The sequence below is a fragment of the Poecilia latipinna genome, unplaced genomic scaffold (assembly GCF_001443285.1).
Source record: "Poecilia latipinna isolate Pla-1442-1.1 unplaced genomic scaffold, P_latipinna-1.0 Scaffold178, whole genome shotgun sequence".
Lineage (NCBI taxonomy): Eukaryota > Metazoa > Chordata > Actinopteri > Cyprinodontiformes > Poeciliidae > Poecilia > Poecilia latipinna.
Window position 1 is genome coordinate 329,376 of NW_015112794.1, and position 16,900 is coordinate 346,275.

The 16,900-nt window shown below is 39.2% G+C and overlaps 3 protein-coding genes across 5 annotated transcripts in view; 2 read left to right on the plus strand and 1 right to left on the minus strand.

The window, feature by feature from the left end:
* Positions 1–4,378, plus strand: part of tmem266 (transmembrane protein 266) — a 43,373-nt gene extending 38,995 nt beyond the window's left edge. For both annotated transcript variants that reach the window (XM_015030283.1, XM_015030284.1), the window contains exons 10-11: positions 1,383–1,445; positions 2,386–4,378. In XM_015030283.1, coding sequence (XP_014885769.1) covers positions 1,383–1,445; positions 2,386–3,023 — 701 coding nt within the window. In that variant the 3' untranslated portion in view covers positions 3,024–4,378. The remainder of the gene's footprint in view (positions 1–1,382; positions 1,446–2,385) is intronic.
* Positions 4,005–10,421, minus strand: etfa (electron transfer flavoprotein subunit alpha). Its single transcript, XM_015030289.1, has 12 exons — positions 10,313–10,421; positions 8,912–9,061; positions 8,601–8,682; positions 8,251–8,333; positions 8,058–8,157; positions 7,807–7,917; positions 7,594–7,695; positions 7,397–7,465; positions 7,218–7,300; positions 5,743–5,808; positions 5,507–5,587; positions 4,005–4,375 (listed from the first exon to the last, which is right to left on the minus strand). Exons 1-12 carry the CDS (start codon positions 10,349–10,351, stop codon positions 4,340–4,342), a joined length of 1,002 nt encoding a protein of 333 aa, XP_014885775.1. The 5' UTR covers positions 10,352–10,421; the 3' UTR covers positions 4,005–4,339.
* Positions 10,422–11,677: 1,256 nt separating this feature from the next.
* Positions 11,678–15,284, plus strand: isl2a (ISL LIM homeobox 2a). 2 transcript variants are annotated; one of them, XM_015030272.1, is made up of 6 exons: positions 11,678–12,263; positions 12,634–12,823; positions 13,006–13,265; positions 13,407–13,693; positions 14,129–14,296; positions 14,628–15,284. In XM_015030272.1, the coding sequence occupies exons 1-6, from the start codon at positions 12,017–12,019 to the stop codon at positions 14,742–14,744; spliced, it is 1,269 nt and encodes a 422-aa protein (XP_014885758.1). In that variant the 5' UTR covers positions 11,678–12,016; the 3' UTR covers positions 14,745–15,284. The 2 variants fall into 2 exon arrangements, with proteins under 2 accessions (XP_014885758.1, XP_014885759.1); XM_015030273.1 differs by having other exon boundaries at positions 12,147–12,263; positions 12,639–12,823.
* Positions 15,285–16,900: the final 1,616 nt, after the last annotated feature.

A 16,900-nucleotide genomic window follows, 5' to 3' on the forward strand; every position in this document is an offset into this window, starting at 1 on the left:
TTTTTTGTACACTTCAGGTCAGATTTGAGCAATGTAAAAAAAACTTGTTAAGATGCCATAAAAGTGCAGAACTGGTATTAGCACAGCCTCTGCATATTGTCCAACATACCAACATATAGTTTAACAATTTGTCTAGTTGACTTTAAAAGGAATATTTGACAATTTGGCTTGCTGGAGGCAACAAAATAAGCAAACGAAGACAAGAATTTGCAGAAAATGTAGCACGACTTCCTTTATCCTCCACAGAATAAACATTCATCAGACGGTGTAAGGGTGCTGGTGTCTCTCAGAATAAATCTTCTCACCTTCCTCATCAAAATTCTGGTGCCACGCCTGCACTATAGATCACATAGTGAGCCAGAGCCTGGACTATAAACCTCTCACACGGAGACGGCTCATAACTCAGAGGACACAGAGCACTGTCTGTACAGGTGATGTCAGGGGCTCACAACACCGAAGCATTTTTTTTTATTATCGGCGTTATAAATCACAGAGTGAAACAGACGCCATGTTTGAAGTCGGACTGCGTTTCAGCTGGGCTTGAAAGTCTCGCACTCAAGTGGTATTGATCATTTTGGGGAATGGTGTCTGTCGCTGTTTGGACTGACCAATGAGGACAGACTCATAAAAATAAAATCCCCCCCAAGAATAAATCAATACGCTGTGGAGTCGGGCATATCAACAGTTACGCAGAGAGACGTTTTCCAAAAGTGTACATTTGTAAAATGTGAATGTGTCACAAATTTTTTATCTAACTGGATTAGAAATGTTTAGGAATTTGTCGTTTACTTATTGATTTTTGTTGAAGAATTTAATTTTTTTTTTGTTTGTTTTTGCATTTAAATTTGTCTGCAACAGAAATGAATCATTCAATTATGTTTAAGTACTTCAATGTAATCTCAGTATGTATGCAACAGCATAGTGAGTCATTCATTACAATGTAATACAGAGTTTGCTTTTGATAGTTCAGTTGTTTTGAATTTGGTTGAATTTTATTTGCTTAACATATCAAAACAAACAAAAAAAAAACCTTCATATATAAAATATTCCTCGGGCTCACCTGTAAAAAGTTGCATAAAACATATACTTAACTAGTCATTACACAGAAAGATGTAGATATTGTTAATATTAAACATCTAACAATTGTGTACTATTACACATATTTACTCATGCATTTTATTTATTATTTACTACTTATTTGTTACCATAGCTCCATTTTAATAATCCCCAGAGGTTGTATTATAATAAATGAGGATTTTGGGGGATAACTTTCTTCTTTCTTATATAACTTACACTGATTTTGTGTTTTACTGTTAATTTGCAACTACTACACTATATTTACACTGGGATGAGTTTAATCCTTTTTTTTTTTCTATTTTCAGACCATCATGGTCAGGATGACATGAATAACTACATCAGCCAGTACTACAGCGAGCCAAGCAGCGGTGAGTATCAGCAAACCAAAACTGTGATTTTTGTAGGCCGTTTGTTCTCTTTGAGGTTTTTCCCCATTTTGTCACATTGCAACTGCTGGTACACAAAACTGGGGTTCAGATGGATAGCGCAACAACAAGCAGTCCATAGTTGCTGAAAAGGAAAATAGCTCAGACTTTTGTCCAACCATCTTAGGAAAATCAGACAGAAAAGCTTCTATTCGCAGACATGAATCTACTGTGAATAGATGACGACCCTAAACTTCCTCTGTAGTTTAGGGTCGTTATTCCGCTGGAAGAACTTTTGCAGCTTCTTATAGGTCTCTGTCCAGGATTTAGCTCTGCCTACTATCCAGTCAATCTGAACATTTTCAGAGTCCCTGGTTAATAAAGGCATCCCCACAGCATGAGGCTGCCACTACCATGTTTTAAGGTGGGAATTTAGTGTTAAGTGTGATGTTCACTGTTAACTTCTGCACGTTGGACCAAAAAGTTCAATTCTTGACAAATTTGACTAAAGCATCTTCTTCTACTTTCCTTGTTAGTCGGGACCCTATTCAGTCACTAATGTGCTCTAACAAACCCCTGAGGTCTTCATAGAACAGCTCTACTCATGTTTTGATTAAATTATACACAGGTGGACCCTATTTTACTAATTTAGGTTACTTTTAAAGGCAACAGGTTCCACTGCATTTTATTTAGCGGCATCAAAGTAAAGGGGGGTGAACATAAAGGTACACCAGACTAAGTCTTTTTATACGTGAAGATTTTTGATATTTCTTTTTCCTGTTCTTTCGCTTCACAATTATGCCCTCGTTTAGTTTTGTGAGTCGTACAAAACTCCCAATACATTGAAGTTCAAAGGTACACAAATGTTGGCAAGATGACTTCATTCCAAGGTTGTTTTATTTAAAATAATATATATATATATATATATATATATATGTTGCAGACATGGGGATCCCAGACCCAGCCCGTGTCATCACAACGGCAGCGATAGATGTCCATCTGCCCAACAACCCCAGCCAGCTTCCCTCTACCTTAGTGAGCGCCGACGCGGCGCCGTCCAGCCGACTGCAGCGCACCAGCAGCTCCGTGAGCGAGGCGTCCACCACCGCCGTGTCCCGCAGCAGCTTCAGCGCCCGTCAGCACAGCATCAGCAGCCACACGCTGGGCTCCAGCATGGACTGCAGCTCCACGGTGCGCGAGGCCTCCACCTCCACGGACTACAGCAACCAGCGCTGCTACCCGCCACCGTACAGCAGCCCGCTGGCCCTGGGCCCCCAGCCGCGGGGGAGCCCCAGCACCGTGGTGCAGGAGCTGCTCTACTCGCTGTCTGAGGACTCCTGTCTCACTCAGAAGGGCTTGGACCCCGTCAATCTGAAACCGCCCAGTCCGACCGGTTCCACCAAAACCAGCCCAGAGCTGGAGCGCAGACTGAACATTTATAACAAGAGGAACCAAGAGAGCCGGATCGGGCTTCACGGCAAGCCTGTTATCCACCTGCAGGGTAACGAGCCTCTGCTCGAGGAGAAGTACAGGATGATGGGATCAGTGGAGACTTCAGTCAACCGCCTGTCAGAAGCGTAGGAATTTCACAGACCAGCTATCGAGGCTTACTCGTCAGATCAAATGCAAATGCAAAAAAAAAAGAAAAAAAAAGAAAAACTCAATTACCCTGACAAGTCACTGGTACATGAACTCTGCCTTTAATCTTCTTTATATTGCTGGGATGTAAGAGGAAGAACTCACCACAGGGGGCACTGATAAAATATAGACAGATTATTCATCAGGCTACACTTTTCAGGAATTGAAAATTTTTTACTTTTCCAAACACAAACCACCAGAATAAAAAAGGTTTGACATTAAAAAAAAAAAAAAAAAAAAAAAAAGCCTGTGCTGACAAGTTTGCTTTTTCATATGTTCTTTTTTTTTTTTAGAAAATGAAGAGGGGAAGATGATGGTGCTGAGGGTTTAACGTCATTGTTCTCACACTTTAGAGCTCTCCAAATAATCTTGTTCATTACATCACCTGGAAACAGGCAGCAGTGTCTAAGTCAAAATCTCCAAATTCATTAACAGTCCGTCTCGATGGACTCCTGCAGGGCAAAATATCATCTCAACTTCTATTCTTTCACTTTCTACATTTTTTATCCACAGTCAGAGTTAAAGGAATTTTATCTTTGGACTTTTAAAATTTCAGATGATTTGCAATTACTCCAGGTGCCATGACTGGAAACTGTCCGACCCCAGTTTAATAAGATTATTCAAGATTTTGCCATACCACATTAAGGTATTTAAAACCCTTCAGGTTTCATCTAAGCTTAAATAAATGTTTTTTTGTTTGTTTCACATACTTTTGTGTAAATATTCACAAATGAGTATGACTGTCTCACAAAAGATTAAGAAATGTGAGAAGTTTAAATAAAGTGCAAAAAAAAAAAAAAAAAATGATAGCATGAACCTTTAGGATTTGTGACCACATTGGAAACTTTTTAAACGTTTCTCTGATCAAGGTAAAGCAATGCTGCAACTTAATAAAAAGCAAAAAAGAAACATGGCAAATTCATAGACGTTTTGAGCTGTGTTTAATACACTGCTTTTCAAAAAGCATCTCTTTACTTACTGTACATTTCCTTTGAGACATCTTACATGTCCCAAAGCACCGTTCCAAGACTTTAAATACAATTTACGTGTACTACGGAGAGCAAAAAGATAAAAGCAGAGGCCATCCATTAACCATCTGATACCCGCAGTCTGCGTCAAGAACTGGGATTTAAAAGAATGACGAGATTTTATAGAACACCAACATACAGATTCAACAATGTGTTAAGGCAGAGACTGTTTCCCATCGTTGCTCTATTATTTATTCCATCTGTGCGACGAAGCGCTGGTTCGATTTCCCCTCACTTGCTCAGAGCTTCTGTCATCTCAGGAACAGCCTTTGGAGAAAAATGGATGAAATTACTTTTGTGTCGTTATCAGTGGCATCACTTCAATAATGTTCAACAATGTTCTCTAATAAATCTCTTAGGCCTTCAAAGAAGAGTTTAAAATTCTAAAATCTATGTGGCTTCTGAGGGGAGTTTATTGCAGTGCATTTAATTTATGGGGTATGAGAGGAAAAGAGGCTGGAAAAAAAAAACAAAAGCTAATAAATAAACATCAACTTTTCACCCACCCCCAAAATAATGCACTACTTTGTCTTGACACGTCCAACGAAATCTCAACGTGATCCTGCAGTTTGTGGTTGCAACGTCACACAATGCGGAGAAGCTTAAGCGGTCTGAATCCTTTTGGCATGATGCTACGGACTCGAGCGCCTGCTTCAGACGAATATGCATGCTAATTTATTCACATGCCTCCGCATTTGACTCGAGCGGCGTCCGAGGAGAATCATCAGTCACTGCCCGAGTTCCTGCAGGGTATCAATGTCCATTTAGGAAAAAAGTAGAGAGCCCATCCATTTTAATCAGTTATCTGAGGAGTGATCACATGTAAGATGATCTCACCCAGCAGGTCACAACTCTGCTGCCACCAGCTTATTCCTAATCACTCCTACAGAGTTTGTCAGGACACCTGGGCTGCTCAGCCACTACTGCGGGGCTAAATAAAACATGACCAACAGGACACACATGAAAATATAACCTGCTAGCCTTTCACAGACGGCACTGGAGTCCAGTGTTAGTCATGCCAACGCGCCTGGCTCGATATCCCCGAGCACCAACTTGACACAAGAACGCAACTGAGCGTATAAGAGGTCTGGCAAGTCGAAGCTCAGAACACCAACCGAGGCCAACTCTTATCCGGCTATTGATCAGTTTTGATATCTCCTGAGATGCTAATGTGGTCTCCTCATGGCAGCACGCACCAGCCAGAACCCTCCTTAGATTAATTCAAGAGCTTAATAATTCAGCAGTTGCACATTTCCATTAGGTGGAATAAGGCATCCTGCAAAATTTATAAGTTAGGAAACAAATGTTATATTCCGACTGTTATTCTGGACTAAAAGTTAATAAAACGCTGGGTTTGTCAGACCTTAATACGAGTTTGTTTTGCTCATAGACACTCACCTTAAAAAGATCCGCCACAAGGCCATAGTCAGCCACCTGGAAAATGGGAGCTTCGGGGTCTTTGTTGATGGCAACAATAGTCTAAAAAGGGAAAAAAAAACAATATATTAGAATTGCCTGAAATCTGTGTAAAACACCACTATTACTGGCTTAACTAAATGAGGCATGGAGGCACAGGAAAGCAGAAAAATGGATTTATAAAAAATAAAATATTTGTCTTTGTTCTCCAACTTTACCTTGCTGTCTTTCATTCCAGCCAGGTGTTGGATTGCTCCAGAGATTCCAACTGCAATGTACAGCTCCTAAGAAATGAAACATGAAAAGAGGTTAGTCGTGACTAAACACAGCTGAACCGGCACGGAAAACCCAGGTCAGATGTTTAATGAAACCTGCAGCAAAGTTATTCACTACCACAGATAAAGTCGTCGATGTGTGGGAAAAAAACCAATGCATTTTTCATTGCAGCAGTATTTACCAAACTCATTGGTTGCACAAATAATGATGCCCATCAATGCTATGCAACCACACCTTGCTTAGGGAAAAAAAAAAAAAAAAAACAGCAGCTCCTGGTGGTCTTTTATATTTTACATACAGAGAGAAGCATCACAAATCAAGAGAAATAATCCAGAGTTTTGTGTTGATTTGGCCATAAGTTTAGTAAAATTATCCTGTAGAAAGACCCACTAACAACCTTTGTTTCAATTGACTGGTAGTATTTACCAGATTTTATCCTTTAAAGACATTCCAGTGTATCAAATAATCTATGATGTTAATCACTGTAATTTCCAGAGCCTTTAGAAAGGATCCCACAGCATAATGACATATTCTCAAACGTACTTTGAAGTGAGCAAGACTTGCTTTGCTAAGCTAAATATTGGCATCATCTGACAACAAAGATTGGTCACCAAGGCAAATATTGGTCACCAGAGACTTGGTGACCAATATTTCACACTCGCACGGTATTTTTTTCAATCTTTTAAACTGTGTGTGCTAAGCTGAAAAGTAGTGAACAATGTGAATTACAAATTATATCATCGTAAACATTCTAATCTTCAACAACAACAAAATGTCGCATTTACTTTCAAGGGATTTTTCTGGAACACCAAAATGAAATAAATACTCCGAAGTTAAAAAGTAAAACTTTACAAATTCATTTACACACTTTTAATATATTTTTTTCGTAAAAAGTGTCAGAGACCTGAACCTGAACTATGCAGTGAATGTTCCAACTGAGGATTCAGAGGAAGTATAGTACCCATGAGTGATCTAATGTAAACTGGAGAGAGAAAAAAAAAAAAATGATGAAAACGACACGTCTGAGGCTCTGGTCAGACATCCACTCCATTCTGCTCTAATGGATCAGCTAAATCACTTAGGGCCGCTAAATGTGCCAGCAGGCACATTTCAAAGGAGCCTAATGTGTGGATAATCACAGCTGGGGTATCCTGGCTGAATCATAATAGGAAGTTAAGCTTTTCGAAAGGACCAGCCATCGCCGTCTCGCTGAATTGTTGTGTAGAGGACAGCAGACGATTCTCACAGTAAAGTGTACAACATTAATGCTGCAGCTGAGCTTAAGTTCTGCTCAAATTTTAAAGATGAAAAACAGCTTCATCTCTTTAACCACAAGTTAGTCAATTTCCTAACGCCCCCTTCATTTGTTGATCAAGTGTTTCCCACAAACATTCAACTGATGTAAGGTTGAACATACGGGCGCCACGATCTTGCCAGTCTGTCCAACTTGCATGTCATTAGGGACGAACCCAGCATCCACTGCAGCTCTGGATGCACCGACTGCAATAAAAAAAATTAAAAAAAAAACACCACAGATTTACATTTTAATCAATCGGCACAACTATAACAAATGAACCCTCGTATTTCTCATCGTACCAGCAGCGTTCAATTTGTCAGCGAGGTCATAAAGCAGTTTGAAATTCTCTCCGCTCTTCAAGCCTCTTCCTAGAAAAATAAGAGCTCGACATTAGCTGCTTGGAGACTTTTTTTTTTATTTTTTTTGTGCTGCCCATTATTAACAGTGATAAATTCATTTTGAGATCTTGAATCAGAGACGGGCGGTGGGTTCATACCTCCCGACACCACAACCTTTGCACTCGTCAGCTCGGGACGGTCGCTCTTTGTCAAATTTTGCTCGAGCCACTCGGAAACTCCAGCAGGAGGAGTAGAAGCAACTGCAAATCAGAACGGCGATAATCGGTAAGAGCGAGACAGGATTTCGACACAGCTTGCTTCGTTTTCTTTTAAAGGGTGTGCTCGAACACGGGAGGCTGAATCTGTAACACCTTCTTCTGATGCAGCACTTCCTCCCTCTGCTGAAGCGGCTTCGAACGCCGTCCCTCGGACAGTGAAGACCTTGACCGCCTCGTTGCATTTCACCGTGCTGAGGGCGTTTCCTGTACCGAGATATGTTTCGTTTCAGAACTAAACCACAAAACTGAGCTAAATCAACAAAAAAAAGATCAAAAATATATAATTTAAAAAGAAATTTGATTCAGAATAATAATTTGCAGTGGTCTACTTAAGGTTGTCATACCTGCATAAATAGTCCTGACAAAAGTATCTGGAGATTTGATTTCAATAATATCTGAAACTGGGGCAACATCCAACTTGGCAGCAACTCTGGGAAGCAGATTCTATTGAATGAAGCAATGAGAGTTGGGGATATAAGTCATACATGACTGATCAGAGATGGAGGCAAAGAATCCTGGATGTAAGCAGGATTTTACCTTTCCAAAAGCAGATGCACCAGCACAGATATGAGTAAAGTTGAACTGCTTTTGTGTTTCCAAGATAAGGGGAGTCAACTCCTCTGCAAACCAAACAGAAAATCATATGATCATATGAAAATTCAACCTCAGACTGCAGTGTAATCATAAATATTCAACTACAAATCACTGGCCAAGGTTTCCACAAAACACCCTTTTTTGTTTTTTTTAAAAAAAAAAAAAAAAAAAGGATTTCATGGTAACTTGAATGATGTCCTAACTTTGAAAGTGTACCAATATTGAAAAATGATTTAAATACCAACATTATAATAGGAACAACTTGTTCAATAAATGTGTTATGAACAACATACCTGGCAAGGCACCTTTGTAAGAGTCATGCTGAGCCACCAGAATCTTCTTCACACCCTGTACTTTACTGATCTCCTCCACAACCTCAAAAGAAAGAAAAACGATGTGGGTCGACAATCAAGGGCTTGCATTAGTGATGGTATAGCTACATTTATTATTCATATTTAATGGCTAACAAAATTAACAGACGCGGGCTTGATGCTTTGAACGGTGTGAATCATGAATAAACCCGTTTCGGAGCAAGTTTTGTTTATGACAAATTGCTGTGCATAGTTTTAGTAATAGACTGTTTAGCAGCAGAAATGCTTCTTACCTTTGCACAGTTTGTTCCTGCAATCAGACAGGACACATCTCCGCCCAGCTTACCGGCAGCAGTGATGGCATTGAGAGTAATGGGGGTCAGCTTGTCATTGTTGTGTTCTGCGACGACCAAGGTGCTCTGAAACCTCTGGATGAGGCCAGTCTGTTGGGAAATACAGATCAGTTACCATGTGCGGACACAGGCTGTGAATGAACAGAGCCGACAGGTGGGAGGGAGATCGGGGACAGGAGGGCACCTGTAAGCTCTTCAATACCAGTTTGGTATTCAAACACAACATACTGACAAACACACCCATGCCCTGCCTTTAAAAGGCCTAAAATTAAGATTCAGAAAGGATGGCACAGTCAAGATTGTCTTATTATTTTAGCAGTATCAGTAGTAACTCTTGGACTTATGAGCTTGTGTTTCAAATAAAAAGCAGTTTGAGCATGGTAACCATTTTAGTATTTTTTGTGTAAATGATGTGAAACTGTGTTCCATTTACTCAAATTTATGACACCACTGAAATCCTTTACCAGCACATGATATTTTGTGGAAACGAGACTGTACAAACTAGTGTGGGGAGAGTCCACATGGGAGATTATGATGGCAGACAAACAACCTCTAGACAAGCCACATCCAGCTGTGTCACAACAAGACAGGATTTTACCAGCTGAATCTAGATATGATGATGTGACACATGATATGAAAGGACATTCAGATTAAGTACAGCCAAAAAAAAAAAAGCAGATGCAGTTTTTTCTCATTTAAATGCTAATAAAACTAAAAACAGTCTAGAAGTAACAGCTTCAAATTAAGTTACATTTTATTCAGCTGAACAATGAAAAACAGAGTGAGCATACATTTCAACATTTTAATAGTAATGCAGAATTTTAGAGGAACCTTATAGTTTCAATCAGCTAAAATATTTACATTAGCATGATGTTAATGTAAAACTTACGGCCGTTTTGTTTACATAAACTTGTTAAGGCAACAATTCTAGGGACGACTTAAAGAGAAAGTAAAATATAATGTATAGCAGTGGTTAATATTAAACTAAAATATATTTCATAACAGTGTGGCCGTTTGTCATTGACAAAGTTGCAGTTTCGTAACTAACATTACGAGCTAAGTGCTAAGCTAGCGATGCAAACACAAAAAGAGAACTGACTGAAACGAAACCTTAAGCTTCAGCTATTGTCAAACATGCATGTTTGATACAAAAATGATACATTAGAAGTAACCCGATGCATATCTAGAATTAAGTAATTGCACAGTGAGTACAACTGAACGAGCTAACCAGTTAGCATCAATAACAAAAGTATACACAAGTTAGATGTGTATAGCTTAGGGAACCTTAAACACCTAAAACGGAGCAACGTATTGGCTGTAATAGATCAGTTAAACTCTTACCAGATTCCTCAGAGATGATTTGTTTAAAACTCTGTTCATAATGGACACCTGATGTTTCGTCTAGCTGCAGCGGAGGGATATCTGCGAGTGGAGTTTATGCAAGGACGTTAGTAGGAAAATCTCGCGATAGAATCCCGAGAATTTTCCGGAGAGCTTGGTTGCATTTCTCCCTGTCGCCTCATAACTGTATATATATACACTGCTCAAAAAAATAAAGGGAACACTCAAATAACACATCCTAGATCTGAATGAATGAAATATTCTCATTGAATACTTTGTTCTGTACAAAGTTGAATGTGCTGACAACAAAATCACACAAAAATCATCAATGGAAATCAAATTTATTAACCAATGGAGGTCTGGATTTGGAGCCACACACAAAATTAAAGTGAAATGTTCCCTTTATTTTTTTGAGCAGTATATATGTATGTATGTAACATACATACATATATACTGTATATGTATGTATGTTACATACATACATGTATGTATGTAACATACATACATGTATGTTACATACATGTTACATACATACATGTATGTATGTATGTATGTATCTATACATACATACATACATGTATGTATGTATGTATGTATGTATGTATGTATGTATGTATGTATGTATGTATGTATGTATGTATGTATGTATGTATGTATAGATTACTATACATACATATAGTAATCTATACTACATGTATGTATGTATAGATTACTACCTTTTAGGTAGATTACTACCTTTTTTGAGTAATCTACCAAAAAAGGTAGATTACTCTACCTTTTTTGGTAGAGTAATCTACCAAAAAAGGTAGATTACTCTACCTTTTTTGTAGAGTAATCCTTTACTCTTTCTAACCATTTCAAATAAATATATTAATATATTCATAGAATATATTTATTCTACCTAAATATATTAGATAGAACAGTAAAATAGTGCAACCTAAAAAAACAAATACAAATTTTTCCCCTCTGAAGATCAACATGTACCTGAGTATAGCCTGCATTATGTGTGGAGCTCTATCTCACATTATTTCACGTTGGTGTTTTAGCTTAAAAAAAAATAACTTCAAATTTAGTCATCAACTTTTTCATTTTAAATTTCAATCATCGCACCAAGTATCCTGTGGACTTTGTGTTTAAACTCACATTTTTAAGACTTAGATTTTCTATAATTGTGGAAATGTGAAAATTCTTCCAGTAGAGGTCGCCCCACAGCGGTGTGACTGAATATATGCTATACACTCACCAAAAAAAAAGAACAAAGTAAAAAATAATAATAATAAAAATAGAAGAAAAAAAGGTTAAAATATAAAAGGAGAGAATGAGCAGAGCCAAATAAGAAAAAATACACATTTACATTCAGAAATGGTTTTAGTGTAAGACGCTATTAGTAGTAACATTTACTTCATAGATTCTTACCAATATGTTGGCTACAAGTGAAAGAAAAAACAATAGTTAAAAATAAACTGGCAATGATGAATATTATACAGCAATTTCAGTAAACAAAGCGTGACCTGTTAAAGCAAATAAACATGGCACCAACCGATATAAAGAAAAAAAAGGGTATTTTAAGTAACAGGTTCCAACTTGCACATTTGAAGAAGAGTGGTTTGCAAGCATTGCCAGCAGAGAGCAACATAAACAGACTGTCTCAAAGCCTGCCCACAGAAAACATATCGAGCAGGGGGTCCAGGCGGAGATTTGCATATGGCACCCTCTCCCCGGACCTACACAGGTCCAGGTTCCTGCAGACGTCACTGGTCGATGGTCTTTGTTTTCTCTCCACCTCCCGGAGGAGGAATACAAGTTTATCCTGCAGCCAGGGACGGGACGGTCGGGCTCCTCCGCCGCTGCTCTCCTCCGTCCGTGGGTGTGCAACTCGACTTTCTGTCCTGTATGGTGGACGTCTTGCTCAACACTTCTTTCTTGGATGATATGGGGGATCGTTCAAAAAGTAAGATTAAGGCTACTTTCATTTTGAGGAACATTTACTGTTTATCTCTGTTTTGACTCATTTGAAATATAATTTCTCGATCTTTTTTATTATTATTATTTTATAAATACAGCGAAATTAACACTTGGGGAAAACACGTGGATTGCAATGTAATTATTCATACAAGATATATATTTTTAAAAAAATCTGCGAAATAACCTTGCATGATATGATCAATAATATTTAGCTTCTGCGTCTACAATATTCTGACGCCGCAGCTAATATTGTTGGAAGGGCGTTCGTGTTTGTTTTGCATTAGTTTCTTATAGGTTACAGTGGATCCAACATGCGTTTCATTAAAGTTTCACATTAATGTATTTCCTTTTCGTAGAGAAGTCGGGAATCGCAATGTGCGTGGGTTGTGGAAGTCAGATACATGACCAGTACATCCTGAGAGTTTCCCCGGACCTGGAGTGGCATGCAGCCTGCCTCAAGTGTGCAGAGTGCAAGCAGTATCTGGATGAGACGTGCACTTGCTTCGTCCGGGACGGAAAGACTTACTGTAAAAGAGATTATGCAAGGTAGAGAAGGCCACTGTGGAAGTTTGTGAAATTTATTATTAATAATATTAAGTATAATAATAAGAACAACAACAAAGAAGAGAAGCACGCAGTAGGTTTCAGTAACTGTGCTCACTTGAACATGCTGAGAAAAGCGTTGAGCTATTCAATAACAAATCCATATCTTTATGTATCTTTCTCAGATTGTTTGGCATCAAATGTGCAAAATGTGACTTGGGCTTCTGCAGCAGCGACCTGGTGATGAGGGCCCGAGGCAATGTGTATCACATGGAGTGTTTTCGGTGCTCGGTGTGCAGCCGACACCTCCTGCCGGGGGATGAGTTCTCGCTGCGGGACGACGAGCTTCTGTGTCAGGCCGATCACGGCTTGTTGGTGGAGCGGTCCTCTGCAGGAAGCCCGCTGAGCCCCGGGAACATTCACACCAGACCGCTGCACATTGCTGGTATACAGTAGTTATTATTATGATTACGATGATGATTATTAGTAATATTCCAAATTCAGTTGTTTTTTTTTCTTCTTCTCTGCAACACATTGCAAATTTGTTGCTCAAATTATTTCGTTTTAAATTTTTAAACGTCTTTAGATTCCATTTCGGTCCGGCACCCACCTCACCACCGGAACCACGTCCACAAGCAGTCCGAAAAGACCACCCGTGTCCGGACGGTGCTCAACGAGAAGCAGCTGCACACGCTACGGACGTGCTACAACGCCAACCCGAGGCCGGACGCCCTGATGAAGGAGCAGCTGGTGGAGATGACCGGCCTGAGCCCCAGGGTGATCCGGGTCTGGTTCCAGAACAAGCGCTGCAAGGACAAGAAGAAGTCCATTCTGATGAAGCAGCTTCAGCAACAGCAGCAGAGCGACAAAACCGTACGCGAAGTGCAGTCCTTGATTCTTAAAACTTTATCGAAACGAGCAACACTGTAACCATTTCTTGATGCAAGGAAAATTAGATAATGGTCAGATAATGTTTACATGTCTTGTTTGTAACAACAATAATGATAATATTGATTAGGGCCTAGTAGTTAAAACATTTTAAGACACATTTTGGAGACATAAAGGGGGATCTAAATTAATAATTAAGAATAAATAAAAATGTATAGTGAATGACATTTTTTAAATGAAATTTCGTTTTTTTTTTCATGGAACGCATATTTGCGTTCTTTCTTTCCTAATGAAAGTGCTCTGTTCTGCAATGATACTCCTTTATTTATTAAATTATTTTACATTCTTTTGATAGATTGCGAATTACACGTTTTCCCTAACGATGCAAGATCTTATATAACTATTTGCATTCCCTGCCAGAATCTGCAGGGCCTGACAGGCACTCCTCTGGTGGCTGGGAGTCCGATCCGGCACGATAACGCCGTGCAGGGGAATCCAGTGGAGGTGCAGACCTACCAGCCTCCCTGGAAAAGCCTCAGCGACTTTGCCCTGCAGACCGACTTGGACCAGCCTGCTTTCCAGCAACTGGTGGGCTACATTTGCATTCATAAGAGTGTTTTAAAATGCATGCAAAACACACAGCTGTAGTTGCATGAAAAGAAAGGAAGGAAGAAACTGTAGCATATGCATTATAATCCAGAAACAAATTTTGCAGCATTTACAAAAAAACAAAAAACAAAAAAAAAAGCCTAAAACTCATGCTCTGATTTTAGTAGATAATCTTACAATTTAGGAAAAAGAGAAAGGGCCAAAAAGAAAAAAATAATAGTTTGACCTTAATTATAAACTCCTAACCAAAATAAAAATCACAATATTATATCATTTTTCACTTGACTGATCCAGGCTGTTTCGCCCATAGGTTTCTTTCTCTGAGTCGGGCTCTTTGGGAAACTCCTCGGGCAGCGATGTGACCTCCCTGTCGTCTCAACTGCCGGACACACCGAACAGCATGGTTCCGAGTCCCGTCGACACGTGAGGAGGCGTCGGGGTCAGCTGGAGGCCCCCACCTCCACCCCCCACACACGAGCTCTCAGCCTCACCATCCAAACAAGGAAGCGCAAAAAGACCCCGTTGACATTAAATGGACCAGGATGGATTATGCTGCAGGATAGATTCCGCGCAGGTCCAGACTGGGAGGACTGGAGGACTGACTGCATCCTGGATACACGGCTGTAGATGAACACCAGGGGCTTTCCTCCTGTAAAGAAAAAAAAAAAAAAAAGAAAAAAAAAGAGAAAAAAAATCGTGCCAATAGCTACCTGGATATACTGGGAAGAATGTGATGGGATTCAAGCACATAAAGCCCATGCTGGACGTCTGAACGTCAAGGATTCCAGTATGTTTGTCAGAGAAACGCAACCTGTGTAGATGTGCATGATAAGTTTCACTAGACTGTTGTAAATTATTGGATCAGATGAAAGAGGTGCACCTCTCGCCTTTCTTATAGTAAAATAAGTTATTATTATTTATTATGAAGGCAAACATAACTGATCTTATAAATAAAACAATTGCTTACTGCATGCATAATCAATTTGTCAATTAATAAGTATAATATATATATATATATATTATTTTTTTCATTGAAGTAAAGTGAACAAAATGAATGCTGTTGTCAGAGCAGGTGAAACTAAACAAAAAAAAATGTAAATGTTTTGATATGTAAATTGCCTATGAATAGTGAAGCTCGCGGGAATAAGAAGAGTTTGGTTTCTTAATTTAAAAAGTTATGGGGGTGACGTCATCCGTTGGGCGATCCTTAGCGACGATTGCAGCCGATGTGTTTTGGTGAAATTAGACAGATTTTAGCTGAAATTATGTCGAAGTTATAAGTTCTAAAGACAACACCGATTTTGAAGAATGCTCAAGACGTTCCACTTACTCCAGTAACGCAAGCAATTTGAAGAAAAAGCTAAATGCTAATTTTTCAAAAGAGTTATAAATAGAAATCAAAGCTGAATTGTCTTTGTGAATTGTGAACATAAAAAAGAGCAAAATAATATGCTGAATGTTCTCACCGTGATATGTGAGGATAATAAACAGACGGAGAAATAATAATAATTATTCCTATAAAGCAAACTAATTTTTCCTTTCATAAACAATTTATCAAATAAGACACTAAGTTGCTTTTTAGTTGAAAATGGGGTAAAATTAATTATTGTGCGTGTCAGAGGAAGCAACGCATCGGCTCCAAATTTAGGACAAGCCTCAGAGATCTTACCTTTTGCTGGACTGATTTATGAACAGCGACATTTGCGAAGGTTTGAAGAGTTTGTTCAGAAAAGTGTTAAGACAAAAACCAGTAAAACTGGGAATGATGCTACACGTCTACGGAACGTATAGGCCATGATTGCAGAAAAATGGTACAAGATGCAAAAACGATAAATGAACCGGTAATAACCTCGCGCGACCCGTTTAAATTCGGAAGTGGAAGTAGGCCTTGTTAGGTTTCCAACAACAGAAAGATTTTTTTTATTATTATTATTATATATATTTTTTAGGAATTCTGGAGATCAACTAATTAATGTCAAAACAACTAAAGTTTGCTGAAAACGTTAACTGGAAAAAACGTGTACACCAGCCCCTAATGAGATAAATATATTATAAAGCGAACCGTTGAAATGGCAGAAAGTTTGCAGCTGGAAATATAAAAGGCTGTTGCAAAGTAACAAAGCTGGCTTCGGGTTTGGCTTTGACATATTTTTATATCCGATATAATCTGCTTATGGTTTCTGAGCCAAGTGGATCAGTGACTGATCGTTGACAAGATATTATTAAGCTTTTGCCCCGTGTCACGGGTCAGCGAATCAGACACAATGGGTTGCGGCTGCTCTGTCGCTGGTGTGCTTTAGGGGTTTTGGATGTTTACGTTGGCTCCCTTTTCTAACATGACGGCCCTTTGCAGGCAGATTCAAAGCAAACTTTGCACGGGATTGCTGGAGTGATTTAAAGACACATTGGCTTCTACTTGGACAACAGCAATAGTACCATAGGCTACAAGAGTTGAGGCCTGTATTATTGGACTGCAAGTCTAGACGGTGTTCAGGCAGCGGCGGCCCCTTATCTGCATCTGGCATCACCTGTAAGGGATCCACTGAGTGGACTCTGAGCTAAACGCGCCGGAGCGCAGCGCTG